The sequence below is a fragment of the Vigna radiata genome, unplaced genomic scaffold, assembly GCF_000741045.1.
Source record: "Vigna radiata var. radiata cultivar VC1973A unplaced genomic scaffold, Vradiata_ver6 scaffold_246, whole genome shotgun sequence".
Taxonomy (NCBI): Eukaryota; Viridiplantae; Streptophyta; class Magnoliopsida; order Fabales; family Fabaceae; genus Vigna; species Vigna radiata.
In genome coordinates this window covers 126,210-141,132 of record NW_014541805.1, presented here as the reverse complement: position 1 = coordinate 141,132, position 14,923 = coordinate 126,210, and the positions used below count along the sequence as shown (strand labels likewise).

The window sequence follows — 14,923 nt, the reverse complement described above, 5'->3', positions numbered from 1 at the left end:
TTGTACTCTGGGACAATTTTAGTTTTAGTCTCTCTTTCAAACTAAGGTACAATTTAGTCATTCAACTTTAGAAAACTCTGATTTTAGTCTTTTTTACCAAATGTTTTTAACTTTATTTGCTGTTTCAAACGCGTTTCTCAGTTAACATTGAAGCAAAAATGTGTCAAACAGTGTAAACAATCCAAATGCTATAGTGAAACATGTTTGAAACAGCAAATAAAGTTAAAAACATTTGGTAAAAAAGACTAAAACCAGAGTTTTGTAAAGTTGAATGACTAAATTGTACCTCTTAATTTGAAAGAGGGACTAAAACCAAAATCGCCCAAAGTATAGGAACTAAAAACATATTTAATCCATATTTATATTGTATTGTAAGTTAATAATATATATAAATTGATTAAGTTCATTTATAATAAAAACAAAAAAAAATAATAATAATTACCTGAATGAATGTCTTTAGACTACAAATATAATAAAAAAACAAAATAGAAAAAAAAACTTTGATAGATTTATATAAAAGATTTCAACATAACGATTATTTCTAAAAACTCACTAAATTATATTTTTTTAAAATTTAATAACAAATTATATTATAAAGTATTGAATATAGTGAAAATTATGTATTATATTATAAAGTATTGAATATAGACTAAACCCAAAATACAAATAAAAAATAATAACAAACAAACTAAAGATAAAAGATAAAGAAAAGATAAAGATAGTATATCTAACACTCTTCTTCAAGCTAATACATACAAATCATATATATCAATCTTGTTACTAATATAATCTATAAAGACTTAATGAAAATATTTGTTTCTGATTCGAATGATACCAGATTGTAAATGATTTGCAAGACAACATAAAAGACGAAATACTAACCCAAAAGACTCCCTTGAACAACAAATATGGAAGGTTGTTCCATGTAAATCTCTTCTTGCAGATCATCACTGTTAATGAATGGATAAAAAGGTAATTGTTGCAGAGACACAACTATAAATAAGCTAACAAAAACCATCTTTTCCATGAAAGAAAAAACATATATGAATGAATCAAATGCAATGGTGACAAATTTTTAAAATTCCAAATGTGAGCCTAGGTCCCACATTGATTGAAGATTCATCAACCCACGGCCTTAATTCCTTATGTGGTTGACTTCGGATCTTATTGATATTGATATTGTATTTCCTCAATAAAATTTCCTTGGAGGTATCAGAAATCTAAATTTCACATTAAATAAAATAAGAATAATAATTATATATACAAAAAAAATATCCTACTTACATACACATACATATATACATATATACATATATACATATATACATATATATATATATATATATATATATATATATATATTTAACATTTTAATTTTTTGGAATATATATGTCTACATAAAAATGTGACTAGTCATATCATTTTAAATTTTCTCCTTTTTCTTAAAGAATTATTTTAGTTATTCCAAATACCTTTTTAAAAAGTTTACAATTTTCATATTATTTTAATTTTTTCATTCAAATAATCCACGTTATTTTAAAAATTAAAAATAAATCTATTAAATAAATGAAAACTATTCTCAATTACTTCATGAAAACACACTATCAAAGTATGGATGTTTCTTTTAACACATTTATTTGAAAAGAAATCAATGCATTCGTGCAAGAAAAACCATGAACAAACATTTCCACATAAATGTGAAATACAAAGATCCATAAAGAATAATTTTCATTCATTTCAGTCACTACTAAAATAGTACAAAACCTTAGCCCATCAAAATAGGGAAACTCGAAATGACAACATATATTGTGAAGAAACACAAGATGATCAAGAGATAAATAGACACGACTGTAAATAAAAGCCTACAACCTTTCCCTCAGCAAAATAACCACCCTTTGAAAGGGTACAGATAGTTGTAAAAATGAACTCCTAGTAATATGTTAGTAATCGCCATTGCCAACACCTACTGACACTGCACGACCTCTGCTGATCTGGTAATGATGCCGCACACACCAACATCTCTCTTGGTGATTAGAGTTATAAACCGTACAAAATGATGTTGGATTGACACACCGGGAAGGAAAAAAAGTAAATTGAAGAACATGAACTTTGAAAGACAAAAAAGGGAGAAAAATCACCCTATAGGTGTAAGTCTGCACCTAATACCTAAGACAGTGTGTATAATGCTATCAGGGGTTGAAAATCAGTCCCAAGCACTAGTTACCCCAGGACCATATCCTCCACCATAACCACCAGAATTGCCATATCCACCACTGTTGTTTCCTGTACTGTAGTAATCAGAACCACCCCTACTAAAAGAACCTTCTCTTCGAAAGTCACGGCCACCAAATCGGCTTCCTCCTGTTCGACGATTCCGTCCACCACCAATAGAAGAGCGAGCAGCATACCGTGAGAGCCAATCAGGTACTTCTTGATTCGCTTCTTGCATCAGATCTGCTAAAGGCCTAGCTAGTGATGCATTGTTGTCATTAAAGAACGCAGTTGCAAGGCCTTTCTTTCCTGCTCGCCCTGTTCTTCCAATACGGTGTACATAATCATCAATATCATTAGGAAGATCAAAGTTAACCACATGGGCAACATGAGGAATATCAAGCCCGCGTGCAGCCACATCAGTTGCAACCAATATGGGGGTGTTGCCAGTTTTAAATGATCTTAATGCCAATTCTCTTTCCTGCAAGCATGGTAAAATAATAAGCCTACATATAGATACACAAACGTAAAAATATTTCAACAAAGATGATTGCAACAACATTTGACCTTGAGACAGTATGATATTTGCAAGCTTCAGCCTCAAACAGAGAAAGTAAACTCAGACTAACTATGCAAGATAACTTTATTCGAAAAAAACAATTCATTACCAAGGACAAATGTGCAGAATAGTCATTTTGAGCCCCACTAATCACCATTGCCCACGATAGAAATACAGTCCCCACGATAGAAATACATATTAACTAATATGAGAAATGCCTATGGATTTCAAGGATTATGGATGACTTAGTTTTCAGAAAACACAGAAGGTATGTGTATTCAAGAACTTGCCCACGAACATGCAAGTTTAGATGAGTTCATGTTCAAGCGTTCTAACTTGTTCTTGATAGGAAAGTAGACAGACTAATCTGAGTATACAAGTTAAAATTCCTGATTAACAACGATGATAACCTCCATAGGAATCAATCTCAGATTGCAGTGCACAGCAGCAAACTCTAAAAATGCCATTATGAGAAGTTAGATGGTAATAATTTTATATAGAGGTTTCATTGTCACTTAGTCTTCTCATATTTCAACAATGGATAGCTGGGCAGAGCGCCTAAAAATGCTAAAGCAAGAGGTGGGACGACAGCTATTCTGAATAGTTTGTGTACCTATACTGAATTTTTAATATATATATAAATTTTTTTTACATTTTTAAGTACATACAGTTTTCTTGTATTATATAACAATACATATTGTTTAATATTCCTTTTTAATTATTATATACACATTTCTTACTATAATATTATTTAATTTTATTATTTAGCTTATTAAATTTTTTGCTATCGCTTTTAATTTATTATAATGTATAATATGCCTTAATTCTTTTATTATTTTTTCCACTTTATTATTTTATACTAATATTAATTCCAATCTTAGCAAGCCACAGTACTCTCAATAGGCAAGATGAGAAGAGACTTAAGAACAGAAAGGCAATGACTTTAATAGGCATGATTCAACAAGTCCTCCATCAAACTACCCTGCAGAGAGCACACAATCCATAGCCCAAATAGTCGAGTGGCTGCAAAACCCACTTCTGCCTTTGATTTGCTGGGCTACCACTCCTAAAGTAAGCCGCTCAGACATCCAAAATGCACAGTTTGATAGCAGGCCACTCCACCCGCCTATCAGCAATCACGGCGTGATAGCCGGAAATTGACAACTGAATCTCCCTACTATTGCCATTTCTTGAATTTGGTGTCCCACCAACCCCATTATTTTAAATGTACAGTTTTGATCTACCCACTGACTTAACATCCAAAATTTAATATAGATGCAGGCATATCACTTTATTGCACATTACAACACTACCATCATGCAAGCTTTTCAATGAAATATTAGATGTCAAGTTAACGAATGAACCAAAATTGCACAACTAAAATAATAGAGGGGCCAAAATTGAAAAAAATGAGAACCAAGTTTGAGAAATGATAACAAGGGGACCAAAAGTACAAGTGAGCTTAAATATTATAATGCAAAATAAATAATCTATACTACACATAAGAATGACCCCTAACTGTTACCTCTTTCAATCAAATTGTTCAGATTTCCTCCTCATTCTCTCCTTTTATTCTATTACGTGTGACTTACAACTGGCTTTTTAAATAGTCTTTATACAAAGGTCCTAACACAGATAAACCTAGGGAAGTCAGATGTCCTCCCCCAAGTTTCCAAGACATTAACTCACAACCATCTTTTAAAATGTCTTATGCAAGTCCCTAACACAGGAAAACCAAGGAAAGTCAGATGTCATCCCCCCACTTTCGACAACATTAACTCTATACACCAGACATGAATAATCATAAGCGTCCAACTCTACTTTCCCAAAGCACCAAACATTATTAAGGCAGAAAAAAAGATGAGAATAGCTGGAGTATGGACCTTGTCCATCAAATATAAATCAAAGTATTAGTCTGGATCTACACACAGATGCAAAAGCAGATATAATTGTACAACAGACTAACCTGTTGTGACCTGTCACCGTGAATAGTAGTTGCTGGAAAACCATTACGACACAACCAATGCTCGAGAGCATCAGCTCCCTTCTTTGTCTCCACAAAAACTAAAGTCAAAGCTTGCTGCAGAAAGTAAAATCATCCATGAACTAGGCCTTACATAATTAAGTAATAGCATTTTCCTTGAGAAAAGAAACATGTCCATACAATGAGAAAACACAACATCCATTATATAATTTACCCCAGAAACAAAAATATATACTAGTAACTGTCAAGAAGTAAGAAACATCTGGCATTGCTAGGACAAACAGAAAAGGAGTAGACATTCCAAGTTTTAGACAACAGAATACATGAATCGTGCATTGACCTAAATATTATCATGCAAAACAAGTATACTAGATTGATTGATCAAACGTAGTCCAGAAAAAACCCATCAAAATTAGGTCCAAACAGTTTCTGTGACGATACTAATCATGATGTTCAATGTAAAAGCTTCTTCAGTCTGCCAGTATACTCTTACATGAGAAGCCGATAGTTAAAGAAAAAAATAACTTGCAACCATAAAACTCAGGAAAATTATGCGTTCTTAGCATAATCCCCATTTCATTATCTTCCCAAGACAAAATACATGCATAGATCAACATTGAGACGCTGATTTGAGTCCAAAACAACTTGAATAAGCCCTCACACACACACACACACATATATATGAACTGTGAACTGTGAGAATACCTTTCCTTGTACCCCATTTGCCCTCTGCGCATGAAGAAGATCCATGAGGTGACTTCTCTTGTCAGACTCTTGAACGTACTCAACTCTTTGGACAATCAAATCGGTACTTGAGCCCACTCTTCCAACGGCCAGAAAAACATAATTTGAAAGGAAATCAGAGGCCAGTCTCTGCATATTAACAGTAAATACAACAAAATTAAACGATGAAATGAGGAAGCTATACATCCAATAAATAATATTGATTTGCATTACTTGGATGTCTGCCATTTATAACCCAATTAAAATTTGAAATAGAAATTATTTAATTGTAATAGCGCTGATCTTTCCATGAGTAAAGATGAAAGAATTATTAAGGATCAAAAGAAACCTAAATGCAAATATGTGGTGCACATAAACATGAGGAACGAGCATCTTAGATTAATTACAATTTACAACTAAAATTGTAAGATTAGGCACATCCTCCTGCCCAGCATAGAGAATATTAAACCTGTATCTCTCTTGGAAATGTGGCACTGAACAACATAGTCTGTCTGGCACCTGGTGGAGGCATGTCCATTTGTTCTACAATCTTCCTTATTTGTGGTTCAAAACCCATGTCCAGCATCCTATCTGCCTCATCTAAGGCCAAATATTTGATCATCTGCAATGAAACTCTAGCTCTCTCCAGCAAATCTACCAATCTTCCTGGAGTTGCAACAAGAATGTCCACCCCTCTCTCAAGTTCCCGTAGCTGGAAAATTATATTTAGTTAGGACCTATGCCAAAATATGTAAATCGACATATTAATATTCAATTGTGGAAAGAACAAGGATTGAAGACCTGCTGGTTTATAGGAGCTCCACCATAGGCAACAACGACCCTGACCCCTGTCTGGTATGAAAACTTCCTAGCCTCTTCAAGTATCTGAAAGGAACGAAAAGACGGATATATTTCATATAGATGGGCAGAGCAGTGGAGGGAATAAAAAAGAGAGGAAGCATGTGAGATGAAGAGTGTATGTAATAAGAAAGTACTGACTTGCACGGATAACTCCCTAGTCGGCGAGAGAACAAGGGCAAGTGGATAGACTGTACGGGCACCGCGAGGGGGCCGCTGGGGGGCCTGCCCTTGACCTCTCATAATGCCACTGATAATAGGGAAACAGAATGCTGCAGTCTTTCCAGAACCAGTCTGCGCACAAGCCATCAAATCCCGTCCGCCAAGGGATATGGGTATGGCATGCCGCTGGACCGGCGTTGGTTTAACATATTTGCAGCGTCTAATATTCTGATTAAGAGCATCGCCCAAGTCAATCTCTGCAAAAGTATTCACAGGTGGGGGAACGTTTTCACCGCTCGTCTCAACGGGAATGTCCTCGTAAGCATCAAAATTAATTCCCATGTTTCCCTGCTCCTCGCCAGAAGCTGCTGCTCCCTCTTCAGCTGCATCCTCCTGATCTCCGAAAGGGTTCACTTCCCGCCGATCCCAACCACCGCTTCTGTTCCCCCAACCGTTTCTGGGCGCACCCCACCGTGATCCGACATTATTATTAGAACTCACATTGGGCGGAGCAGGGGGGGATTCCGTTGATGCTGATGCTGATGCTGCACGGTTCCTCAGATGCGGAGGCACATAAACAGGCCGCGTCAGAGCTGTGGAGTTGGATGTTCCCGCATTTTCAGAGGCGGAATTCGCAGCCAAATCAGCCCACGATGTTGGCATGCTTGCCCTGTGTAGTGTGCTTCCTTCCAAAGGATCACGATTCACGCCCTCAGCCTTCAATTGAAACAATCACATTACATAACAATGGTGCAGAGAGAGGAGGTGAATGATCGAATGGATGAATGAGTGAGATAGAAGAGCATAGAGGTGAATCACAACCTGCCTACCTACCTACCTGTCTGTATTGGGAAGACTAAAACCCTCAAGTGTAGACGATCGTTGACGAAGATGAAGAAACCCTAAACGCCACACACAACACGCCTTCAAACTTGGATGCGATAGATACAAAAATATCTTTTCTGCCTAAGAATGCGCCTTCTCTCTCCCTTATTTCACATTATTTTCTTTTTTTTTTTCTTTTTCCATTTTTATTTTTTTTATTTATAATGTATGAATGTAAAATAAAAGGCTCTCTCTGTTTCAGCTTCAAAGTTCAAATGAAGGCTTTCAACCCTACCTTATGAGATGCGATACGCTGCTTTGTGGCTGCTGCTGCGGCTGAGGCTGCTGTAAATCTCAACTTACTATTCCATTCTATTCTTAGTTGTCTTCCAGTCACCGATATTAGCATAAATTCTTTACTGCCTAAACTCTGCTAATCCCCCTAACCCTCTTCTTCACTAATTTCCTTTCCATTTCACTCTTGTTTTTTTACAGTCATTTTTAATTAACATCTAACATTTCTTAAATTTTAAATTTTCTCACCTTTATTTCATTTCTGATACTTTTGAGTAGAGGATAAACTTGAGGAAGTGATCAATAATTATTTAAAAAAAAAAGGTAAGTTATTTGAATTAAAAGAAAGAGAAAAAATATATAAAATATTGAGTGAAAAATTTATGAAATTTTATCATTTGATTAATATAATGGTTAAAAAAATGTTTTAATAAAAAAAAAGTCGAAGATAACTAATTTGTCTATTTTGTAGAAATTATTATTATTATTTTAAATTATCATAATTATGATTATTATAATAATATTGTTATAGTTATAATTATTAATCTTATTATTAGTATTATTATTAATAAAATGATTATTATTAACATGTCTTTATGTGATTCAGATTGAGTCGATGATGTATAGATTTTTTTTATCACTTTGTTATTGGTCAATTTAGCTAATACAGCAGTCATAAAATGAAAATCATTAACCCTTATGAAATCAAAATCAACTATTACAACCATAGTAAATATAGTTACAGATTACAGTCTTTCTTTCATAAATAAATCTTGTGAAATATCTAAATGAAGATAAATTTTATATGAAATAGTAAAAGCAATAAAATAAATAATGGGTACAATAATATATATATATATATATATATATATATATATATATATCGACACACACACACGCTAAAATTGTAAAGTATTTTTATTTTCGTTATTCAATCATTGAAATATTATGAATAATAAGTGTCACGTATAAACAAGTTAATTAAAATCCAAGACATAAACTGTAGTAGATGAGTTTATAGTAGAAATTATTGATAAATTTCAAATTATGAAAAAAAAAACTCAATGTAGTTTTAGTTTAAATTGAGAAGAAATAAAAAAATGATAATAATAAACACAAATAAAATTCAATTAATATTCATTAAATCAATTTATTTAAATAAAACAATTGGTTCAAATAAAAAATACATAACAATTTTAAAATAAATAGAAATAGTAAAAAGATTAGTTATTTAGAAACACGTAATTAAATAATAATAATATAATCTTCTTAAAAATAGAAATTTTATCACTTGATTTTACTAAACATTTTAAAATCAATAATAAACTAGCTTATAAGATGGAAAGCTAGTGATAGTCTACTAATCAACTTATAAGTTAGGCTTTCGGTCAAACCCTTTTCTCTCTTATAACTATAATTAAAGTATTTGAAAATTTACTCATAATATAGGCAATTTAATTCTAAATTCTGTTAACTATTCTTAGACAAATAGTAATTCTATAACAACATAATGTTGTATTTATAAAATAAATAGAAAGCTGCATCAACATATCATCACCTCCAAGAATGTAATAGAGGAAAAAGAACAAAACTCCCCATGCTCAATTAAAAATTATCGTAATGGTCTGTCTGACTAACAAAACCGAAATTCCAGCACAAATAACTTTGTAGCGCCTTCCTAAGCACAGCCATGATTTCCGCAGAGAAACACAGTCATACTTTTGCAGAAAGAGCGGCTCCACTTTCAATAGAGAAGAGGCATCAAGAACATTTTAAAAGACAATCCAAAAGGACATTAAAAAATGAAGATTACAAATAAGCCAGAGTTGCAATGATTAATTCCCAGGATGCTGCTATTCCGAATATGCGTCTTGGTGAATATTACATATATACATGACACTTAACATGAGAGGTTTTCTGATTATTTTAGGGCTAAAAGAATGTTCATCAACAATTTACAGAGGGGAAGGCGGATACACACTACTAAGTATGATCGTGACTTCTGATTGCTCTTTGGTTCATCCTATTCATGACTCGGGAAGCATCGTTAAGTCTATCTGCTTGCTCATAAATGCTAGCAACAACAAGATGCAACTCCTTCTTATTGACATTAGGATTGGAATCCAGCTTCTCAAACAATGACTCTACCATCATGAAATCCTTTCTTGCACCATATAGACTCAGCATCTGGAAATGAACTTCATCTGGAAAAACACACCCTTCCTGGTGCATCTGTCTATATAAAGCATCTGCTTTATCAAATTCACGCAGCTTTCCAAAAGCATTCAGCACGAGAGCAATAACATCAGAATCAGGAAAATATCCAACCTGTCTCATCTTCTCAAACACTTCAACGACATTGCCATACTTTTTGTTCTTAGAGAAAAGATTAATCATGCACCCAAACACAGATATATCTTTAACTTCTCCAGCATCAAAAGCCTGACGAAAAACCCAGGTAGCCTCTTCAACTCTACCCGCTCTAGCAAGAATTGCAATTGCAGTCTCCCTAGGAATGTTGTCCGGTCTCTTCAGCTCATGCAGCAGACGCTTGGCATGAGCAACTAAACCTGCCCTCTCGTAGGCTACAATCATTGTCTGGTAAAGAACCTCGTCAATTCGAACTCCTGAACTCCTTAATTTTTGAAACAAGATAGCTGCGCGGTCCAGTTTGCCTGCCTTTTCCCAAATGGATATTATGGTCGAGTAAGTGATGGCATTGGGTTCAATACCCCTTTTCTTCATTTCTTGAACGAGATTGGTAGCTTTCTCGTGCTCAAGGGTCTTGCCATAGATATGAATCATAGTGTTGTAAGTGACAACATTCTGCGGTATATCTTTACTCTGCATCAAGCGAAACAGGTGGATGGCTTCCCCAAATAGCTCAGCCTCTCCATAAACCCTCAAGAGCGTATTGTAGCTAACCACATTGGGTTGAATCCCTATTTTCCTCATGCTCCAGAAGAGGCGATCCGCTTCCTTGGGCATGTGAAGCTGGCCATAAACATCAATCATGATGTTACAGGTGGTGAGATCAAGCGGGCATTTGGCTTCATTCATTTGAGAGAATAGAGAAAGCGCTTCAACAAACTTTTGATTGTCAACGTAGATGGCAAGAAGAGTAGAATAGCTGACGGTGTCGGGTTGAACAGCATTGTCGGCCATCTCTTGAAGAACAAGGCGAGCCTCGCGGAAGAGCTTGGCTTTTCCAAATACATTGATCATGGAGTTATAGGCAATGAGGTCGGGGGTAATGGTAGAGGCTTTCAATCTGGTGAAGATGGAAATGGCCTTGGAATAATCGCACAACTTGCGGGCAAGGTCGATCAAATTACTGTAGAGGACAAGGTCGCCGGAAACGTTGTCTTGCTCCATCTGCTGGAGCCAAAAGAGAGAAGAATCAAACAAGCCGTGTTTGGCGAAAGAAGTGATGAGGGTGGAGTAGGTGTACCTATCGGGGGAAAGGCCCTTGTGGCGCATTTCGTCGAACAGGCCGTGGGCGAGGTGCCACTGCTTGGCCCGAAGGACGTTGCGGAGGACGACATTGTAGGCGAATAGGGAAGGGGAATAGAGGGCCTTTTCGTTTATCCAATCGAGAAGGGCAAGAGTGCGTTGCCAATCGGGCTCGCGGGAGAGCAGGGAAACCATGAAGCGCATAGACAGCTGCCTCCCGCTGTAGGGGGACATGACCGCATACAGTTCATCCTCGTTCTGGGTCTCCCCAATTGCCGCTAATAACTCTTCCATATCCACACTGCGGTCCAAGCACGTACCTTGTTGTTGCCTTCTGCCGCCACCTTCCCTGGGAATGGGAGAGGAACAAGCAGATCCACATGTTCGGCTCCACACATCTTTAGCCATAGCACAAGTGGCGGTGGCCGCACTTAAATGGCTTATGCCATTCCCAACCCTCTTTTTGGCTATGGTATTGGAATAACAACAAACAAGTGATATTGAAGAAGAAGATGAAGGACAGCACAGAAGCAGAAGGATAGAACCTGACACCGTGCACATCTTCAATCAGCTCTATGCTTACTAATTGTTGGTTTGGTCTTCTTATGTATGGGAATATCTCTATTTCTATTCTCTGTCTGCCTCTGCTGCTTTCCTATAAAGACCAATAGGCCTCACTGAAATTCCACCCCATACATCCCACTAAAATAAATTCACAATCATTTTTGCCAAAAAAATAAAATAAAATGTGTATTACTCCCCTCCGTTAAATAGGTTGGGGTTAAGTTTACTACATTTTTTTTCTGAGCGTTAATTACCTCCACATTTTTCTCTCTCTTCCCCGTGCACTTCCTGCCAGAATTTCTCACGACTTTGTTTTCTTCCACAGACACCGCACCCATCCTCAAGGCTTCTTCATCAACTCCTCCCGCCGCCAAGCCAATCCCCCCGGTCACGTTACCACCACTGCAACACCCTCCTTCTATTCTGTGCACCCTTATCCTACGCATAAGCTCCCTTTGTCATACCAACCTCTCTCTCCCTTCATGCACCACCAGATACGTTATCTAGTGTATATTTATTGCACTTACTGTTTCAATCCATGTTAGATATTAGATTCTCTCTCTCTACCCTTAATTACTTTCTTGTCTTGAATTAGGAAGATGCATGGAAATGGAAATGCGTTTGTTTTAATGGATGACAGTAGGTTGAAGTAATTTTTGTGAATGCATCTCTCACAAAATTGCAATTCTGAAGCCTAAGTAAAGGTGGGGTGTAATGTTCTAACGCATAGCTTTCATTCACTGCAACCACTATCTTCAAGTAAATCTCTGGTGTAACCCTCCCAACTGTAGTGCAAATGTCAGATTCAGATACCTAACATTCAAAGTTCTTCCAAACCTGAAAAATTTTAATCAACGAACTAAATTATACTACTTGCAGAAATCGATAATAGAATACGATGCAAAAAAATTATAACTATTGAGATACTACATTTCATCAGATTTCCTATGGGGCCATGGAAAATAATAAAAATAGTCACAACAAGTTATGTAAAATGCTTTCATTTGGCAGTGTGTGTGTTTTTGGGGAAGATGGGAAATATGTGGCAGTTTCTGGTTATATCTTTAATATGTATCACACCTACAGTTCCTGTGTAATATTTTACCAACCATTGTGTTGTTTGGACAAATTTTGTTATGTTTACACTCACCAAGTAACACTTGCGCCATCTCCATCTCATTAAGTTGACATGAATGTGTGATATCACCAAGTTATATCACAAATGAGAAACGACCCCTAGGCAAATATCCAATTACTATTTCAGTGTTATCCAATCCATTTAATTACTTGCATGAGTCACATTTGAGTGCGTATCATGTGTTCTATTGAATCTGATGAGACTTTTTCAGTTTAAATTAGATGCAGTAACATTCGGCGCCCTGGGCAACTTTTGAGGTACTGTTTTTGCCAGTATCATTATTTTTTGGGATAACCATTGATTGTTTGAGAATAATGGTCTCCTCTTATTAGATTTAAAATCTGTACCTTGTTTTATTTTTAATAAAATACGTTTTTAAAAAGTTCTATGTACATTCTATATTTATGGATCAACACAGTACTAGTGAAAATTTCAAAGCCACAAGGGTTTTGATGCCAATTTTGAAGGTCCCTATATACCGGAGGCAACCTAAATGTATCAAAGCATTTAGGCTTGTTGACCAATCTTTTCAATGGAGTTTAATACGAAAATACAGTGACAATTATTAATTTATCAAACAAATTGTCATAAATTCTGGCACCTATCCCAAGTATTCCAACTATTTCACAATGAATAAAATCCACATCATGTTATTTTTACGGGTTCGTTATTTTGACATCCAATTTTTGATACAAATTTGACACTGTTAGGTGTCAACGTCTAATTGGATAGTTTGTATTGTTTTTTTCTTTAATTTTGGCTTGCAAAATGAAAAGGGTTTCAGACAATTTGGGTTCCAATTCTACAATTGGTCTGTTTCATTAGTTTTGTGTGACAGATTTCGTTCTCTCTCACATTTGCTCCTCTGCCTTCGTCCTCTTTACGGTCCGCGGTTCTACCGACATTTTCGTGCTCTCCAGTGCCTTCTTGTTGCATATCCCGTTGTCTCAGTTTTGCTGAAATGGCAAGTTCCGGAATGGACCTTCGTTGGAGCAAGGTAAATGTCTTCTCCCGTTGTAGGTTTTGGTATTGGGTTTTAGGTTTGGGTATTGGGGTTCTTGTCGTTTCTTGCACACGTTATAGGTTTTTGTTATTTGTTTTGGTGTTTTCATTTGAAAAACAACCACCACCAAAAAGCTATGAAGAGCAACGAAGCAAGAAATTGCTTAAAAAAACGCAAAGAGAGTTTGATGCACACTTCAGAGGATCAGAAATCTTTAATCGAAGAGCTTAAAAGGAAGGTGAATGTCTTAGAGGCAGAGTTGGAGGAAAAGAAGGCCAGAAGAACACCTAAAAGGTCAAGTGCAGATGATGGTTTAGAAAGTGCTGGACGTCCACAAGCATTTAGTGACACTAACTATGCATTTGTTTCACTTATTGGAGTGTCGACCGAGGAAGCAGGTGGAATGTGTAACAACAAAGAAGGTGCAATGTCACCAAATGCACCGGGTGGAATGTCCAACAACCAATCATAGCTAAAGACTTATGTTAGGATTGGTTCAAGAAGGCGTTTTAAGAGCCAAACACTTAAGACACCATACACCGGAAATGTAGTAGTTAGAAAGAAAAATGACTAATTATTGTATTAGACTTGAGTGTTAGGACAAGAAAAAGATGTTATAATTGAACCTATTTGGTTCAATATATAGAACATCCATGTTTGGTTCAATACATTTATGTAATTGGAAATAAAATGTGTCTTTTATTGAAGTGCTTTATAATTTGATTTCCAAGTGATAATGTTTGTGGAAAAAAATGAATTAATGGTTGTGATTTGATGAATATAGTTGAATTGGTGAAGATAATGGTGGTAAAGTGTGCAATGTAATAGTTTACAATGACCCTGTAAACGAGTGCTACTCAAGTTATGGACAACTTGTTTAACACCCAAAATCACCTGTGGTCCCCCACGTTACCACAGGTGGTTCCTTCAGTACAACAGGATGTCCAAAACAGGAATATGGCTCGCGTAACCGATTACAAACCTATTGTAATCGATTACAAGAGTGTTTTATGTGGCAGATTTTAGTGAACTTCACCAAGGTTCGTGTCATCATCCTGGGTGGACCCCTCCTACATCATGGGGTTTCCCAAGCATCACATCCAACCCTAGACTCACACTTATACCAAAAACAAGTCAAGTTGTCTTAAA

General features: G+C 35.9%; 2 protein-coding genes across 6 annotated transcripts; both read right to left on the bottom strand.

Moving 5' to 3' along the window:
• Positions 1-1,711: 1,711 nt before the first annotated feature.
• Positions 1,712-7,675, bottom strand: LOC106778305 (DEAD-box ATP-dependent RNA helicase 37). Of its 5 annotated transcripts, none has more exons than XM_014666249.2 (7): positions 7,320-7,675; positions 6,477-7,214; positions 6,279-6,362; positions 5,947-6,189; positions 5,460-5,627; positions 4,737-4,850; positions 2,204-2,692 (listed from the first exon to the last, which is right to left on the bottom strand). In XM_014666249.2, the coding sequence occupies exons 2-7, from the start codon at positions 7,158-7,160 to the stop codon at positions 2,204-2,206; spliced, it is 1,782 nt and encodes a 593-aa protein (XP_014521735.1). In that variant the 5' UTR covers positions 7,161-7,214; positions 7,320-7,675. The 5 variants fall into 5 exon arrangements, with proteins under 5 accessions (XP_022631850.1, XP_014521735.1, XP_014521736.1 ...); XM_014666250.2 differs by having other exon boundaries at positions 7,328-7,675; XM_014666248.2 differs by having other exon boundaries at positions 7,332-7,675.
• A 1,773-nt stretch (positions 7,676-9,448) lies between these two features.
• On the bottom strand, positions 9,449-12,815 carry LOC106778255 (pentatricopeptide repeat-containing protein At5g39980, chloroplastic). Its single transcript, XM_014666197.2, has one exon. The coding sequence runs from the start codon at positions 11,628-11,630 to the stop codon at positions 9,600-9,602; it is 2,031 nt and encodes a 676-aa protein (XP_014521683.1). The 5' UTR covers positions 11,631-12,815; the 3' UTR covers positions 9,449-9,599.
• Positions 12,816-14,923: the final 2,108 nt, after the last annotated feature.

What these genes read in the sequence shown, in the direction of transcription:
- LOC106778255 (XM_014666197.2), bottom strand. Translation starts at nt 11,630, where the DNA reads ATGTGCACGGTGTCAGGTTCTATCCTTCTGCTTCTGTGCTGTCCTTCA.
- LOC106778305 (XM_014666249.2), bottom strand. Translation starts at nt 7,160, where the DNA reads ATGCCAACATCGTGGGCTGATTTGGCTGCGAATTCCGCCTCTGAAAAT. An exon ending in GAGCTCCTATAAACCAGCAG is followed by an intron (nt 6,190 to 6,278) that starts GTCTTCAATCCT and finishes ATAATTTTCCAG; the next exon opens with CTACGGGAACTTGAGAGAGG. An exon ending in CAAATGGGGTACAAGGAAAG is followed by an intron (nt 4,851 to 5,459) that starts GTATTCTCACAG and finishes TACTTTCTGCAG; the next exon opens with CAAGCTTTGACTTTAGTTTT.